Genomic DNA, 15821 nt, shown 5'->3' on the forward strand with positions numbered 1-15821 from the left:
GCATGTTTGGACCATGATGGTTCGTTGGTGATGTGGACACCAAGAAACTTAAAACTCTCGACCCGCTCCACTACAGCCCGTCAATGTTAATGGGGGCCTGTTCGGACCACCTTTTTCTGTAGTCCATGATCAGCTCTTTTGTCTTGCTCACATTGCAGGAGAGGTTGTTGTCCTGGCACCACACTGCCAGTTCTCTAACCTCCTCCCTATAGGCCGTCTCATCGTTGTCGGTGATCAGGCCTACCACTGTTGTGTCGTCAGCAAACTTAATGATGGTGTTGGAGTCGTGTTTGGCCACGCAGTCGTGGGTGAACAGGGAATAAAGGAGGGGACTAAGTACACACCCCTGAGGGGCCCCAGTGTTAAGGATCAGCGTGGCAGACGTATTGTTGCCTACTCTTACCACCTGGGGGTGGCCAGTCAGGAAGTCCAGGATCCAGTTGCAGAGGGAGGTATTTAGACTCAAAGTCCTTAGCTTAGTGATGAGATTTGTGGGCACTATGGTGTTGAACGCTGAGTTGTAGTCGATGAACATCATTCTAAAATAGGTGCTCCTTTTGTCCAGGTGAGAAAGGGCAGTGTGGAGTGCGACTGAGATTGCGTCATCTGTGGATCTGTTGAGGCAGTATGCGAATTGGAGTGGGTCTAGGGTGTCCAGGAGGATGCTGTTGATGTGAGCCATGACCAGCCTTTCAAAGCACTTCATGGCTTCCGACATGAGTGCCACAGGGCGGTAATCATTTAGGCAGGTTACCTACGCTTCCTTGGGCACAGGGACTATGGTGGTCTGCTTGAAACATGTAGGTATTACAGACTCAGTCAGGGAGAGGTTGAAAATGTCAGTGAAGACACTTGACAGTTGGTCCACGCATGGTTTGAGTACACGTCCTGATAACTCGTCTTACCCTGTGGCTTTGTGAATGTTGACCCGTTTAATGGTTTTGTTTACATCGGCTACCGAGAGGATTATCATACAGTCATCCAGAACAGCTTGTGCTCTTGTGCATGTGTCAGTGTTGCTTGCCTCGAAGCGAGCATAAAAGGCATTTACCTCGCCTGGTAGGCTGCGTCACTGGGCAGCTCGCGTCTGGGTTTCCCTTTGTAGTCCGTAATAGTTTTCAAGCCCTGCCACATCCGACGAGTGTCAGAGCCGGTGTAGTAGGATTAAATCTTAATCCTGTATTGACACTTTGTTTGTTTGATGGTTCGTCTGAGGCATAGCGGGATTTCTTCTAAGCGATTAGTCTCCCGCTCCTTGAAAGTGGCAGATCAGCTTGATGCGGATGTTGCCTGTAATCCATGGCTTCTGGTTGGGATATGTATGTACAGTCACTGTGGGGACGATGTCATCGATGCACTTATTGATGAAGCCAATGACTGAGGTAGTGTATTCCTCAATGCCATTGGATGAATCCCGGAACATATTCCAGTCGGTGCTAGCAAAACAGTCCTGTAGCTTAGCATCCGCGTCATCTGACCAGTTCCGTATTGATATTCTATACAATGTGGCAAGTTTGCAAGAGCAAGCTTCAGGCCAAACCCAAGATAACAGTTGATACAATGTTTTAAGTTCATTGCAGACAGGCCATGCATAGCCAATGTGATTCATAGGATATTTATTTTCTACCTGCAGGCTGCAATGTATTTATTTGTTGGTTTCATGTAGGCTATTTTTTTACATAGTTGGAAATGCCAATAGAAGTTACTTTTGTGCCTTATTTCATCAAATAGAGTGCTGAAAGCATCAGACAAGGTCAAAGCATAAAACACATAGGGTGTGTCTACAGTTGAAGTCGGAAGTTTACATACACTTAGGTTGGAGTCATTAAAACTAGTTTTTCAACCACTCCACAAATGTCTTGTTAACGAACTATAGTTTTGGCAAGTCGGTTAGGATATTTACATGACACAGATACTTTTTCCAACAATTGTTTACAGACAGATTATTTCACTTATAATTCACTGTATCACAATTCCAGTGGGTCAGAAGTTAACATACACTAAGTTGACTGTGCCTTTAAACAGCAAGCATACTTCCAAAGTTGTGGCAAAATGGCTTAAGGACAACAAAGTCAAGGTATTGGAATGATCGTCACAAAGCCCTGACCTCAATCCTATAGAATATTTGTGGGCAGAACTGAAAAGGCGTGTGCGAGCAAGGAGGGTTACAAACCTGAATCAGTTACACAAGCTCTGTCAGGAGGAATGGGCCAAAATTCACCCAACTCATTGTGGGAAGCTTGTGGAAGGCTACCCGAAACGTTTGACCCAAGTTAAACAATTTAAAGGCAATGCTACCAAAAACTATTTGAGTGTATGTAAACTGTAAACTGACCCAGTGATGAAAGGAACAAAACCTGAAATAAATCATTCTCTCTCCTATTATTCTGATATTTCACATTCTTAAAATAAAGTGGTGATCCTATCTGACCTAAATGCAGGGAATTGTTACTAGGATTAAATGTCAGGAATTGTGAAAAACTGAAGCGTAAATGTAGTTGGCTAAGGTGTATGTAAACTTCCGACTTGAACTGTATATATGGGAAAAATACATCCATTTGGAATTTTATATCGTTTTATTGCATCTCTGGGTTATATCAATTCCCAGGTTAATTTCATGTTTTCATGTACATCTGAGCTATTGCCATTCAAGCAGGGAGAAATTCAGCTGGTATGACGTAGCATTGCAATAAATCTTACCTCACCGCACTAGAAGTTAATAGGAATATGACTTTCAAATTGCCTATCACATCTATCATACATGTCAGATTTCAATACTGGCCGATGTCATTACGTGGGAGGTTGTCTTCTCTTAAATGAGCCATTGATCATATTTTTGCGATATTCCTACCTCGATAAATGTGTAATTTAACAGAGGGTCTACCACATTTCTCCTATTAGTCTGCCTCTTCAGTCCAGGGTGCATTGCATTGCCGTTGCGAATGTCAGACTCTGCAAGGCACATCGATCTGCAGGTTGAACATGGTGAGATTGTAGACTACTAAATTGATAGTGCAGTTTGTTTAGGCGATTTTACAGTGAACTCGCTCCTTCACATGCTGATATTGACTTTCGTATTATTGTGTGAAGCTATGTTTGCTAGGGCGGCAGGTAGCCTAGTGGTTAACAGCAATAGGCCATTAACCGAAAGGTCGCTGGTTTGAATACGCAAGATGGAACAATCTACCGTTCTGCCCTTGAGCAAGGCAGTTAACACCCAACAAATGCTCCCCGGGCGCCAATTACATCGATTAAGGCATGCCTCCCCCACCTCTCTGATTCAGAGGGGTTGGGTTAAAAGCGGAAGACACATTTTTGGTTGAATGCATTCATTTGTGCAAGGTATCCCCTAGCTAGCCGGCCAGCCCACAGAAAGAGCATTGTGTGTTTTGTAGTCGACTTGAGATGCAACTGATTTCCACAATAATCACATGTTGCTACCAACCTTATTATAACGACAAAATGAAACACTTGTTCACAGTGTTATTTAACACAGTAAATCATAGTAATTTGTGGATTTTTCCTTTAATGGACACAATTAGTTCTCTCTCTGCACCTCAAGTGCTTGTTGGTATCAGTGAGAGAGAGAGAGAGAGTCGTTCTTTTAGCACCACACCATCACCCTGCAGAACAGGTTGTTTAATTCCTCTCTGTACTAAACATGAACCATTTACTCTCATGTGCCTACCTGTGCCATTCACAAAAATCTTGCAGCTGGCATAGCCTTGCTTCTCTATCTGCCTTCCTCTATGCGCAGTTCAATGGTTTCATAAAATTATGTATTCATTGTACCTTTATTTAACTAGGCAAGTCAGTTGAGAACAAACTCTTACTTGACGGCCTAGGAACAGTGGGTTAACTGCCTTGTTCAGGGGAAGAATGACAGATTTTTACCTTGTCAGCTCGGGGATTCGTTCTTGCAACCTTTCGGTTGCTAGTCCAACGCTCTAACCACTAGGCTACCCTGCCCCCCCCCCCACTTAATGATATGCAGAGGCCAGTTATGAATGCAAATATATACGTTTCAATTCCAGTAGCAGAACTGTAGCTCAAGCAAGGGTTCTTAAACTAAAAAGGGTCAAATAATCAACAACTGTGTAGGTACTGTGTGGTTGTTCTCATCATTACGTCTATCGCATGCAGCTGAGCCAGCGAGTTTGTTTGCGCGTCTGGCTCTCTGGTCTTTGCGTTTTTCTGTAGCATTAGCTGTAATAACAGAACACGGTGAAGCCCCTTGATTGGAAACGCCCTGCCATACGGACGGACTCCTCTTCTCTTTTTCCGTGTGGCTGTTATAAGACATTGAGGGTAGTTAATGATAATTCAGTTGGGTAATGACATTTACATTCATCTTACCTTGAGCATCCAAAACGGGCCGTTTGCATGTACATACATGACAGTTCGGCCATGGAGAACTAGCTCATTAGAATTCTACTATTTATTCTGTTCTATTCTACACGGTCTACTTAATTGAGTGCTTTGGTTGGGTTGGGCACACAGAGAGACTCAACCTCTGACCTTCATGGCAAGAGCTCACGGTCACTGTCTGTTTGTCTGCCTGCCTGCCTGTCTGCCTGCCTGCCTGTCTGTCTGTCTGTCTGTCTGTCTGTCTGTCTGCCTGTCTGTCTGGGCAGATATACATGTAGAGGGAGCAAAGGGAAAACAAACAGACGTGTTGACAGGTGGTCAGCGTGTCCATGGATACGTTGCCCTTAGACACAAGAGGTCGGGGATCAGATTTCACAACCTTAACGTTAATCTAGCCTGGGACCCTCACTCACCGAATATCACTTCGTTTTCAATATCGTTTTACTCCAACTTGAACCCCCCGACGTCAGCCTGGTAGCATGTTCCCCCTACAGTGACTTACACAGTGCTTTAGCGGGGACTTAGCCGAGCTCTCAGTGATAAGGAGGAAGCTGCATCCCAATGTCACGCCAGCATGGTATAGAGTTGATCGTTCCGTGTCGAGTGCAGTGCGTTAGTGGGGACTTAGCCTAGTTTTTAGGGATAAGGAGGCTTCAGGCAGGTAATTACGCACATTATCACACAGCGTGATGTAGGAGCCCTGACTGATGACACGCACGTCTGTCTCTCCTCAGACACTTCACAGATTAATTTAAAACCCTACACCGTCTGATAGATATCAATTTCGGCGGATGGTCCTTTATAAAAATGTTTTTCTTCAACAGGGCTCAAGTCACTATTCTAACCCCGTCATCCGGGCCATGATTCACCGGCCTTACCGCCACCTAGCCACACAGCACCTTAACTCTGGGTTTTAACACCAACCCCCACAAAATGATGGAGATTGTCTCAATCCTCGGGTAAATGAGGGGCCGTCAACAACACGGTTGATCGGGTAGCCATAGCAACAGATGTCCGAATCAGATCCAAAGGCATGGAAAGGAAAGTGGGGATGGGATAACCTTCTGTCATACCGTGTGCAATATTTCAGAATCCCATTCCGGGGCATTAAAGGGAAGTTCACAAGGCCACTGCTCATAATGGATTGGGATAAGACCTGAGATTAGAGAATTTGATAGGGTCCAAGTGGAGAGGGAGTGCTTGAGCTTGCCTTATGGTAATAAAGGAAGCAAGGCTTTCCAGCGGATGCCTTGTGCCAGACTGCGAAGCCCCCTAAGGGAGTTATACCGCGTTCCAAGGTATAACTGTCATCTTCTGTTTACTAATGAGGCCTTTGTCCAGGACTAACCAAACCCCACTATTCTCTGAATCACACCTGTATTGTGTTCAAAATAAAAAAATCTATCATCATGAGACTTATATACACACCCCCCCCCCCCACACACACACACACACACATGAATATGTTCAGCACCTGACAGAAACACAACACAAAGGGCTGTATACTAAACTGAAATATGTGTTTGTAACTGTACAGCAATCATCTATTGCTATTAGGTTTGTGGAATTCAGTGTACACATGCAGATCTCAAGTAAGGATTCATCTGAAACAGGCCACACTGTGACTGAGACGTACCGTCAGCAGGGTCTTTCTCCGCGTCAAACTCCAGGTCGTAGCGCAGGATGTAAAAGTTATTCCACACGTACAGCTGGTTATCTCTGGGGTTGTAATCCACAGCAGCGATGTACTGGTACTGGTTGGGGAAGAGGATGTCCGTGTACTCTCCCTGGCTCAGCTTGGTGTTGTAGATGTAGTCGATGTGGCTCTTGGGCGCCTCGCTCTCGTTCTCCTCGTAGGTGGACCGCACCACGTGCAGCACGCCGCACACCATGAAGGCATTGGAGGCGGATCTCTTGTCGTACGCCGTCTCCCAGGTGGCCTCGAAGCGAAGCGTGTATGGGTTGAGCTGTGAGACCACGATGCGCCCGTTGTTCTGCTCCGTGGCGTAGATTACCCACAATCCCCGCTCATCGACAGCGAGGTCTATGTCCGTCTTGCCGCCCCAGCGGTACGGCGAAGTGTCGTGATAGTTGGCGTTGGCCACGATGGCTTCACCGCTCTTGATGCGCGTGCGGAGGTCAAATTTCACGATGTTGCGCGTGCGCTCCTTGTTGAAGAAGATGGCTCCGTCGTAGGCCACGAAGCCGGTGCCGTCGACTCGATGTGGGAGTTTATAGGTGGTAGTCTGGCGGCCATTTTTTAAGTCCTCCAGGGAGTTGTACTCAATCAGAGTGTCGGTGCGGTACGGCGTCCAGGGCATGAAGAAGACCTTGTCTCTGGCCTGCAGGGGGTCTTTACACCACGACCCCGCCTGTTGCTCTGCCTCAAACACAAACGTGGGCTCCCCCACCTCCATCAGGGTCCCGGGACAAATGAAAACTTGTGAGGGAGAGGGAGACAGAAAGATGGGTTTAAGTAAAGAAAACACGCAGAGTATCAACACAAACATTTCTTCAAGGTGTTGCAGTGAGTATAGTTTTCGCTGCTGTCTGAGTAGAGTGTGGGACAAAGACGTGTGGCACTGTCATTGAACTAGTGCCATTGCTTGTGAATAGAGGGGAAAAATAAAAGTGCAGGAGTGGATAAAGGACTTGCTTCTTTATGGAGTCGTTGACTGTATGGGACAAAAAAAAAGTTAAACAAAAGGAGGAAAAAAACCTGTAAATGCAAGACATGTAAGGGGTGGGAGAGGTAGCTAGGTCTGAAGTGTATACTGGAACTGGTTTTACTTCCAACTTGTGACACTGGCGGTGTAAATGGTCGAACTGCACATGCTTACTGAAAAAGCACACAGAAGACAAAATGATAAAGACTTCACGCCTTGTGGAGAGACCAAATGACATATTCTGGATGGAGGTGGCAGCAAAGCTGGGATAAAATGACGAGGGTGGAGCTTTTGGGAGAAGACAGGACGACAACAGTAGAGGCTGGAACTCTACGTCATAACAGACAACAACAAAAAAAAGAAACCTTTGATGGGTGAGAGGGAGGCCATGGCAAGTGTCCCATTGGAATCCTATGGATTGGTTTTAGATGAGAAAGGCAGGTGACCATCACGTGCTATGGGGTGCGATCGAAGGGTATTGCCAAGCAGAACAAGACTAAGCCAGAAGAAAATTCAAAACTTTATTTAAAAAAATAAAATAATAATGACTCTCATACTTAAGTAGGTAAGTAGGTAAGTAAGTAGGTAAGTATCATTCCTAATGTAATCCACCTCATGAGTCAGCGATGATCGCTCTGATAAGATGTCATGTATTCATGTCTGGACCATAAATATCTTTCAATCCTCTAGACTGCTTTAAAAAAAATTGCCTTTGAAATTCTAATTGTCTCCCAGAGTAGCAATCAACACCCTATCGGTGTTTGGGGCGGGTGTTTTGACTAGAGAGGCAATCAGAAGAGAGGAGACAAGAGGGAGGGGTTGTTTTGAACACCACATAACAGGGGTCTGAGGGGGGACGGGGGGGGGGGGGGACGGGGGGTAAGACTGGACCACTCATTTACCTTTTTGTTCCACTTCTATTTTAGGCATTGGAAAAGAAAGAAAGCAAAAAAGAAAGAGTGCAAGAGGGAGAGAAAGGTTATCGTGAGTCAACTACCAGGTACACGAGTAGAGAAGGTTACAGGATATGATCGATAGAGGACCAAGAGATGCCTGTTTTGGGGGAACAAGAAAAAGACTGGGGGAAATAAATAGGACATTATCAGGCCCTATAATATGAAAGCAGTCAGGTTAGGGCTGGAGTCAAACACTGTTTAACAGATCACGATTCCATGCTTTTCTTGCCATCAAAATAATATGTTTTCACCTGGTCACTGACCGCATCGGTAATAATCAGGCCACAGTACTTTCAAATGAGTTGTTTGACATAAAGAAACATTGTAGCGTTTCTGAAATCGCTATTCAGTTTAAAATCAGATTAAATTCTTAGAGAAACAGCAATGTAGTTATTTTTGGCAGTATTGAATGGAGCAGTATTTACACAAAAACTTCATGGACACAAATCTAAACTAAATTCCAGAGTCTGCTTCGGCCAACCACAGAACATAACTTGTTGCTAATGTTACAGGCGAAATTTCCCTAATGAGCCAAAAAATACAATTGCAAGTGAACAATATTGAGTTCCTTCATTAAAGCAGTGCAGCAGCAAACGGAAGAGGGAAAGATCCTAGTGAGACAACTGAGGAACAAGAATGACTGAAACGTAGAAGGAGAGAAAGCATAGAGGTTCATTTGGAAAAGATACAAGAGAGGACGGAACATGTGATGAGAAACGAAGAGGTAAAGCAAAAATATTATTTCAGAAAATACATCTCCACTGAATTACATAACAGAAAAAAGGTTGCATGTTACAAGAGTCTGATTTTTAAAGGAAAAATAAGTCAATATGACATATGTTTTGGTATCAACTGTATATTGTTTAATAATAGGCTACAAACAAACATTACACACAAGATAACACATAACACCCCCCCCCCCAACAGGATCCCACTAAATAAGTAATGGTTGTAATAAACCTAGCAATAGGTTGAAGAAACATCACATAGTAGCACTGCATAATTAAAAGGGCGAATACTTACTGTATGGGACACACTCATACTGAACCTCTAGATACTTGTAGGTACCAGGGCAGGGGTCAGGGAACACATCGGAGCCAGTCACAACCACACACTGGGTACGGTTATTGCACCTGGGAAAAGATGGATCACAAACAATTCAGCAAAGACACAAACTACTATAACATCCCAGGAGTGGTATTAGGGTGAGAGAGACACATGAATAATACATAGGCACTTCCCTCTTCCCTCCACACACTTATTCAAATCAGGTTTGCAGCATTGCTGTGGTGAAGGATGTAAAAAAATCCTATTCATCAGAGTAGGGCCTTGATTCAATGTGCTGTACTGTCGACGCCAACGTAACACGTTGAGGGAGGAAGAGAAGAATCATTTGGGGGGAATAAATAAAAGAGAGAAACAGTAAATAGATATAAAGAGAGAGAGAGACACACACACACACACACACACACACACACACACACAGACAGACGTAAAAAAAATAAAGAGTGGAAGAACTGCGTGAAGACCTGAAGACCGGTCTGGAGTATATTATGCGATGTTGATGAGAATGTCACTTTATCAGAGCCATGTACCCACTGAGACCACTCACCCACACAGAGAACAATTTAAATTGTACACAACAGGCAGGGTAATTGGCTGTTTCAAGCGGGTCCACCAAAAACACAGAACGCTCACCATTATTTGCTATGGGAGGCTCCCGAGCCTTTGCTATGGGAGTTAGTTATTTGCCTCATAACTTGAGTTGACCTTGGCTATGAAGTAGAATGTGCTACCCTTAAATTAAAACGGTTTCAATTGTGTGTGTTTGTGTTTTGCGAGTGCAACAGAGTGAGAGATGGAGGGGGAAAGGGAGGGAAATAGAATAACTGATTTTGTATAAATATAGGATGAAATTGTCCCCACTTCAATCAAGCTCTCTTGAGACTGAAGGATTGAGACGGCAGCAACAACAGCAGAAGCAAACAGTTATCCATGACAAGTTTTAAAAAAATAAATTAAAAAAAGCCAAACAAAATAGCGACTTAACAATTTGCAGGCCGGTTTAGTGATAAATATTTGAGAAGGTCAAATGCAAAGTCGTGCAAGTTGGACAGATCTCTCACAGAATCACCGCCGAAGCAAAGAGCCTAGCTGTCCCTCAAAAGCCGAAAAGGACAGCGTTTAGTGTGACAGCCATGAACAAATGAGGTTGTTATCAGACCTGCCACAAAACTTTGCCGTGACCCCGTGACCTTGTAGAAAATCCATGTGTAATACAATTACGTACAGATAAGACACACATGCGTAAAATGCAGTGTTCATTAACCAGTCACTTGCTGCCTATTACAACCTGCATATAAGTATGCGATTTGCATTGAGATATTGGACAATTACTTCCAACTAATGTAGACTAATCATATTCTTTCTCCTATTTCGTCCCATTGTTTGTCTCATTGTTTGTCCCCATCATCAAATGTACAATTGCAGCCGGCAGATCATCGTCATCGTCACCACTATTACAATGACTTTAGAGGAGGTTGTCTGGGAGGCAGACAGACAGCGATGTCTGTTATGTGAGCTACACTTATCCACTTCCCTTCGTCAGAAAATAATAATGAAGAAAAATGTCATTATCCCCTGCCCAGGGCTATTACCCTGTCCTACTCTGAGGGAAGAGATTAGTGCTGCATGGGAAAGGGTGAGAAAAACTCTCCAGAACTTCCCCTTCATTCCAAATCCATGCAATTAATCTGTTAGCTAGCTACAGTCTTGTGATTTTTTTTACTCCAATGACACCAGAAATGACTCATTACCTCCATAATGTGTTAACACTGATTTCTGTCCACTGAAACAGTGATAATTTCACCTATCATCATTTTGTGTTAATCATATTTGTATGTTTTCCTGCTTATGACCAATGGGTTGATGGCGTCTTTGAAATGATTTAAATACTTAGTAATCCCGCGTGGCTCAGTTATCCCATTTGGCTCAGTAGAGCACGGCGCTTGCAACGCCATGGTTGTGGGTTTGATTCTCACGGGGTCGCTCTGGATAAGATTGTCTGCTAAACGACAAGCAAATATTTAACGGTGACATCCATGGTAACAGACAAATCCTCCACCAGCCTATTTCTCATTTTATGGCGTGTATTTATCTCCATTGTTTAAGCCAGCATCCATTATAACCAGGCTTCAGACTAGCGCATCATCGGGCTGGCTGTTCTGTGGCGTAGACCTGCTGCCTGAACCACCCAGGGTTATTGTATCAATACTCATTATTGTCATGTCTCATTTCCTCTGATCTACTACATTAGAATAACGCACACAAGCTACAGTAGGTTTAGTGGTGTAGAGCAAGATCGGGCTCTGGGCTCTTTACCACCTTCACTGACTCTCCTAAAAGCCTTTGTTAACAGATTAGTTTGAAGTGGAGTTCAGTGGGTTCTAGCCCAGGCAACAATGCAGACATGGGATAAAATACTATTTGATATAATTCCAAACACTTTATCTGGGCTCGATTGAACTTGTCTGATGCAGTAGAACCAAAGCAGGCCAGAGAAAATGCTCAAAGCATTTGAAAGATACCACATAGTGTTTGAACCCAGGTCGGCTAAACCAGCACGTGAGCACTAACAGGCAAATCAAGGGACACGGTGAGCATTCTCTGTCTTTGTCTCTGTCTGGTCTGTGTGCAACTGCTGAGACAAACACCGCAGTAAATGTAGCGTGACAAGCTAAATATGGGACGTCTTTATTATCTATTCAAGAGCTCATGGGAATTTTTGTGGATGCCGGATGGATAAGGCAGCAGGCAGGACCTATTTCTTAAGGTGGATGACTACATACACTCAGTAGCACACAGGTCAGGGCAGGGTAGCGGCGTGTTTCGGTAGGTGAGCCGGGGTTCTTGCTGACTTATGAAACGTTAATCTGGGGTCCTTTAAATACACACTTCCGGGCCAGGGCTGGCATAGCAGTCAATTTAAAGTGGTGCGTGCAGCCTAGTGGTAGTATTGCAGCTAAATGTCCTGGGAGAGTGTTACTAATATGAATGGTATTATGAGGGGGGTAGAGGCATTGCACAGGGCTGGGTGCTGGGCTGTGTCAATGCAGTACGAATGTTGGAACAAAAAACTAATGTTGGAAACAGAGGGATTAAGAAGGAGGTTCATGTGACTCTTTTGAGACGGACAGACTGGCTGGCTGGCTGGTTGAGCAGCTGCAGTGGTCCTGGTGCAGGGATGCATAGAGCATATGGTCTAGGGTTGCTACTAATGACCCCCTGTCCAGTTTTTACGGTCTAGAGTTCCACAACAATACCCACAAAAACATCTGATTATTAAAAAGTCAAGGAAGTGTGGGTAAATTGTCTGTTTTTGGTCAGTTGAAAAGGTAACACAAATGCTAGTCTAGTAATATTAAGGTTACCACCCAAACCAAACCACTTTGTTTTGATAGAAAACTAGTGGATGCAGAATCACTAGACTGGACTCTAGAATCACATACCACACATCCCTAACTAACTCCAGGTTATATTGTGTAACGAGACCTTTCTGCTCTATTACCTTTGAGATACAATCTTGTAGGCTTTGGGTGAGGTAGCAGTTGACTCTTACCTTTGTGATATGATCTTGTAGGCGTCGGGGAGGTAACAGTTGACGTTCTCCATCTGGAACGGGTCGGCGTCGCAGATCTTGTCGTCGGTGCGGCCGTAGTTCGCCGTCTCGATCATGATGACATCAGCACCGGGGCAGCGGAGATCGATGGCGTATCCTTCGCAGGAGAGCTCTCTCCTGACCAGGCCAAACGGCAGGGCCGCACGACCGAACCCTGGGCGGAAGGGAGGGATAGAGAGATGAGAGAGAGGGGGGAGGGAGAGAAAGTAAAAAGAGATATTAGGTAAAGTGCTGTACAAAACTGCTAAAATATACTGCATTCATAGGAATGGGAGCCAAGAGGAGCCAAAAGTACCCAATAAGATGGAGTCATTTGATATCTTAGGAGGTAGTACAGACTGCAGAGCATCAAAAGACAATCCATGTAATTAGTAACTGCAGATGACTCGCCCAATGTTTACAACGGTTTAAAACAGAAGAATCATAACATACAGTACAACAAGGATGAGGAGAAAGATAGTTAAATTGAATTACCAATTTCTCTAAGGTCTCTTTGTTTCTGGCAAAGACATTTGTATAGTCATTGTATAAAAGTCCATGTAACAACCCAAGAAACAAATTCAAATACACCTAACACAATACTATAGAACTCAAAATCCCAAACTCTCAATTCCTCCTTCGGGACCATGGTTCGATTAAGTTTGAATGGTTCGTTTCGACAAAGGGGTACAAGCTCCCTCATTTGTTTTTTGTTTCACTCGTTCAGCTTTTCTACCAGTAGAGCAAGAGGCAGAAAAGAGCCGGAATCTCCCAGCAGCAGCATGGAATGTAATTTAATCCATTTTACAGTGTCGATGATAGAAGACACTGAAGAGGAAAAATCCACAGAAGAGGAAAAATCTATATGCGGAGCTCAGCAGATGTGAACACCAGCCAAATATCTGTGCTTTGGGGAAAATTAACTATTTTGATCAGTTTTTGTTCCTCCCATCAACAAAGTATATTGAAAAGGTTGTTTTTTTACTCTCTTTTGGAAATGGAAATGCATATAAAGAGATATTAAAAGAAAGCAGAGGAGAGAGAAAGAAAGAAAGAAATAGATCAATTAAAGAAAGAAAATAGGAAGGAAAGAAAGAAAAACAAACAAACAGGTGTGCAGTTTATTTCGAGACCAATCCCTAAGAAAACACCTCAAGTTCCAGAAATGCAAATGGTGTTCCGTTAAAGGACTAAGTGCAAGGCAGTAGCACTGCATGAGCTGTCAATAATCACTGTTGTCCGCGGCAACAGTCTGCCTCTCTGAGGGGCCAGCTCAGCTGCCATTTGTGTTTTCTGCCACTGCACTACTCTGCTAATTAGTCGCTCTTTTCAGCCTGTTACCTTCTCAGCGCTCCCATTGGCTCCTCTGCATTGTCAAGTAATAACACTAACCACCCCGGGTTTGCTTTGCACCCGCCTGCTAATTGCAACCATACACAACTTGACAGCCAGGGCATGACGCAATTGGCAATTGTTTGAACGAATGGCTCAAAGTTGAAGTGATTTCGGCTCGAAACTCCTACTACCCTGAGACCTCGACCTCGGCTCACATGTCTGTCTATTTGCTTGTCATTCTAGCCTGTAGTGGTACCATGGCCCTGCTCTATTATAATGGTATTCTGTGTAGGTTCCACAAATGTCGCAGACAAACACTGGCGAGTGTCGACAAAGGTTTGGATACCAACGTGGATATAAAGCACCTGTAAGCCAAGAGATGAGAGTTTTTCTGAGACTCGACTGGAAGCATGAGGCACCAAACAAGCTCTCAATAGGAAATGCTTTTTTATGCATGAACCATTTAACAACAGAATGCTATGAGACCACTTCAGATTACAATATATGTGCATTCATGAATATACTAATGATAAACATGTATGCTAATTGGTCTGTGGATTCTGCTTCGTTGAGATGTATGTGCCGTAGTCCAACGAACTGCTATAACTACTGTAACTACCCCGTGCGGCTTCAACTTCACCACAACAACTAATGAACGGGTTTCATGGCCATTCCTCACGGAGGGAGTGACAGCTTTATCACACAGGCAGAGGCTACAGAAAGCAGACAGAGAGAATCATTTTCATGGGGTTGTAAAGTTTCTCAATGGAAAAACTCTCCTTTAGAGTGGACTGTAGCTCACTGTAACTTCCCCTCCCTCCTTTCCCTTCTGTCCAACAGTTAGCTATGGGCCATCTATCAGGGAACTACAGTTTACTGTATGGTCTGATCACACACAGCTGCTGTCAATTGAGGCCTAGCAATTGATTAAGCCTGGGGCTCGCCTGCCTCCTCTTCCCCAGTACAGTATAGATCCATCTGGCCATAGGGCAACAGTATATCAATTAAGGGGGAGTATCTTGACTGTTATGGGCGCACACAAGGACAAATTGCCTGGTCTCTCCACTCCCTTCAGATAGCATGGATCTCATTAAAGACTCACTTACCTCTCGGTAATTGGATACGTATCATGAAAAATCCCTTTAAAAAAAGTTTTCATGTTTTGAGAAAATCTTGTTTTGTTTCCTTACAATAGAATGAATTTCCTAAATAATAGAATGAAGTAAAAAGCCGTTCTGTTTGAAGACTGCACATCATGTTCTTTCAGTAACCATTAGTTCAAAGCATTCTTACCTCTTTGGCTGCATTTACACAGGTAGCTTAATTCTTTTCACATCAGATATTTTTCAGAGCTGATCTGATTTGTCAAAAGACCAATTAGTGTAAAGAATTGGTCTGCCTGTGTCAATGAAGTGAACAGATGTGAACAGAATGGAAAACATGGGTACTTTATTTATAATTTTTATTTAACCTTTATTTAACTAGACAAGTCAGTTAAGACCACATTTTTATTTACAAAGAGAGCCTACACTGATCAAACCCGGACGACGCTGGGCCAATTGTGCTGTGCCCAATCACGGCCGGTTGTGATACAGCCTGGATTTGAACCAGGGTGTCTGTAGTGATGCCTTTAGCACTGAGATGCAGTGCCTTAGACCACTGTGCCACTCGGGCATGACACATTTACAATGTACCCACTTAGATTTGTTTTGGAACATCACTGTGAATGTTGGAGACTTTTATTAAAAGTTAAATGGGGCAGAGAGGTTTACGTAGGGGGGAGAAACATTTTTGTGTGCGCATGAGTGTCAATGTCTTGAGGAAGTGTGAAAAGCTTTT

The 15821-nt window shown here is 43.8% G+C and overlaps 1 protein-coding gene across 8 annotated transcripts in view; it reads right to left on the reverse strand.

Moving 5' to 3' along the window:
• The window catches only part of LOC139376155 (adhesion G protein-coupled receptor L2-like), a 107585-nt gene that overhangs the window by 44247 nt on the left and 47517 nt on the right, over nt 1–15821 (reverse strand). For all 8 annotated transcript variants that reach the window (XR_011627885.1, XR_011627886.1, XR_011627887.1 and 5 more), the window contains 3 exons: nt 12609–12822; nt 9014–9123; nt 6005–6808 (listed from right to left, as the gene is read on the reverse strand). Coding sequence is in view for 5 of the 8 variants with exons in the window: in XM_071118402.1 (XP_070974503.1) it covers nt 6005–6808; nt 9014–9123; nt 12609–12822 (1128 nt within the window). In the remaining 3 variants the exon portion in view is untranslated. The remainder of the gene's footprint in view (nt 1–6004; nt 6809–9013; nt 9124–12608; nt 12823–15821) is intronic.

Source organism: Oncorhynchus clarkii, chromosome 20 (assembly GCF_045791955.1).
Source record: "Oncorhynchus clarkii lewisi isolate Uvic-CL-2024 chromosome 20, UVic_Ocla_1.0, whole genome shotgun sequence".
Taxonomy (NCBI): domain Eukaryota; kingdom Metazoa; phylum Chordata; class Actinopteri; order Salmoniformes; family Salmonidae; genus Oncorhynchus; species Oncorhynchus clarkii.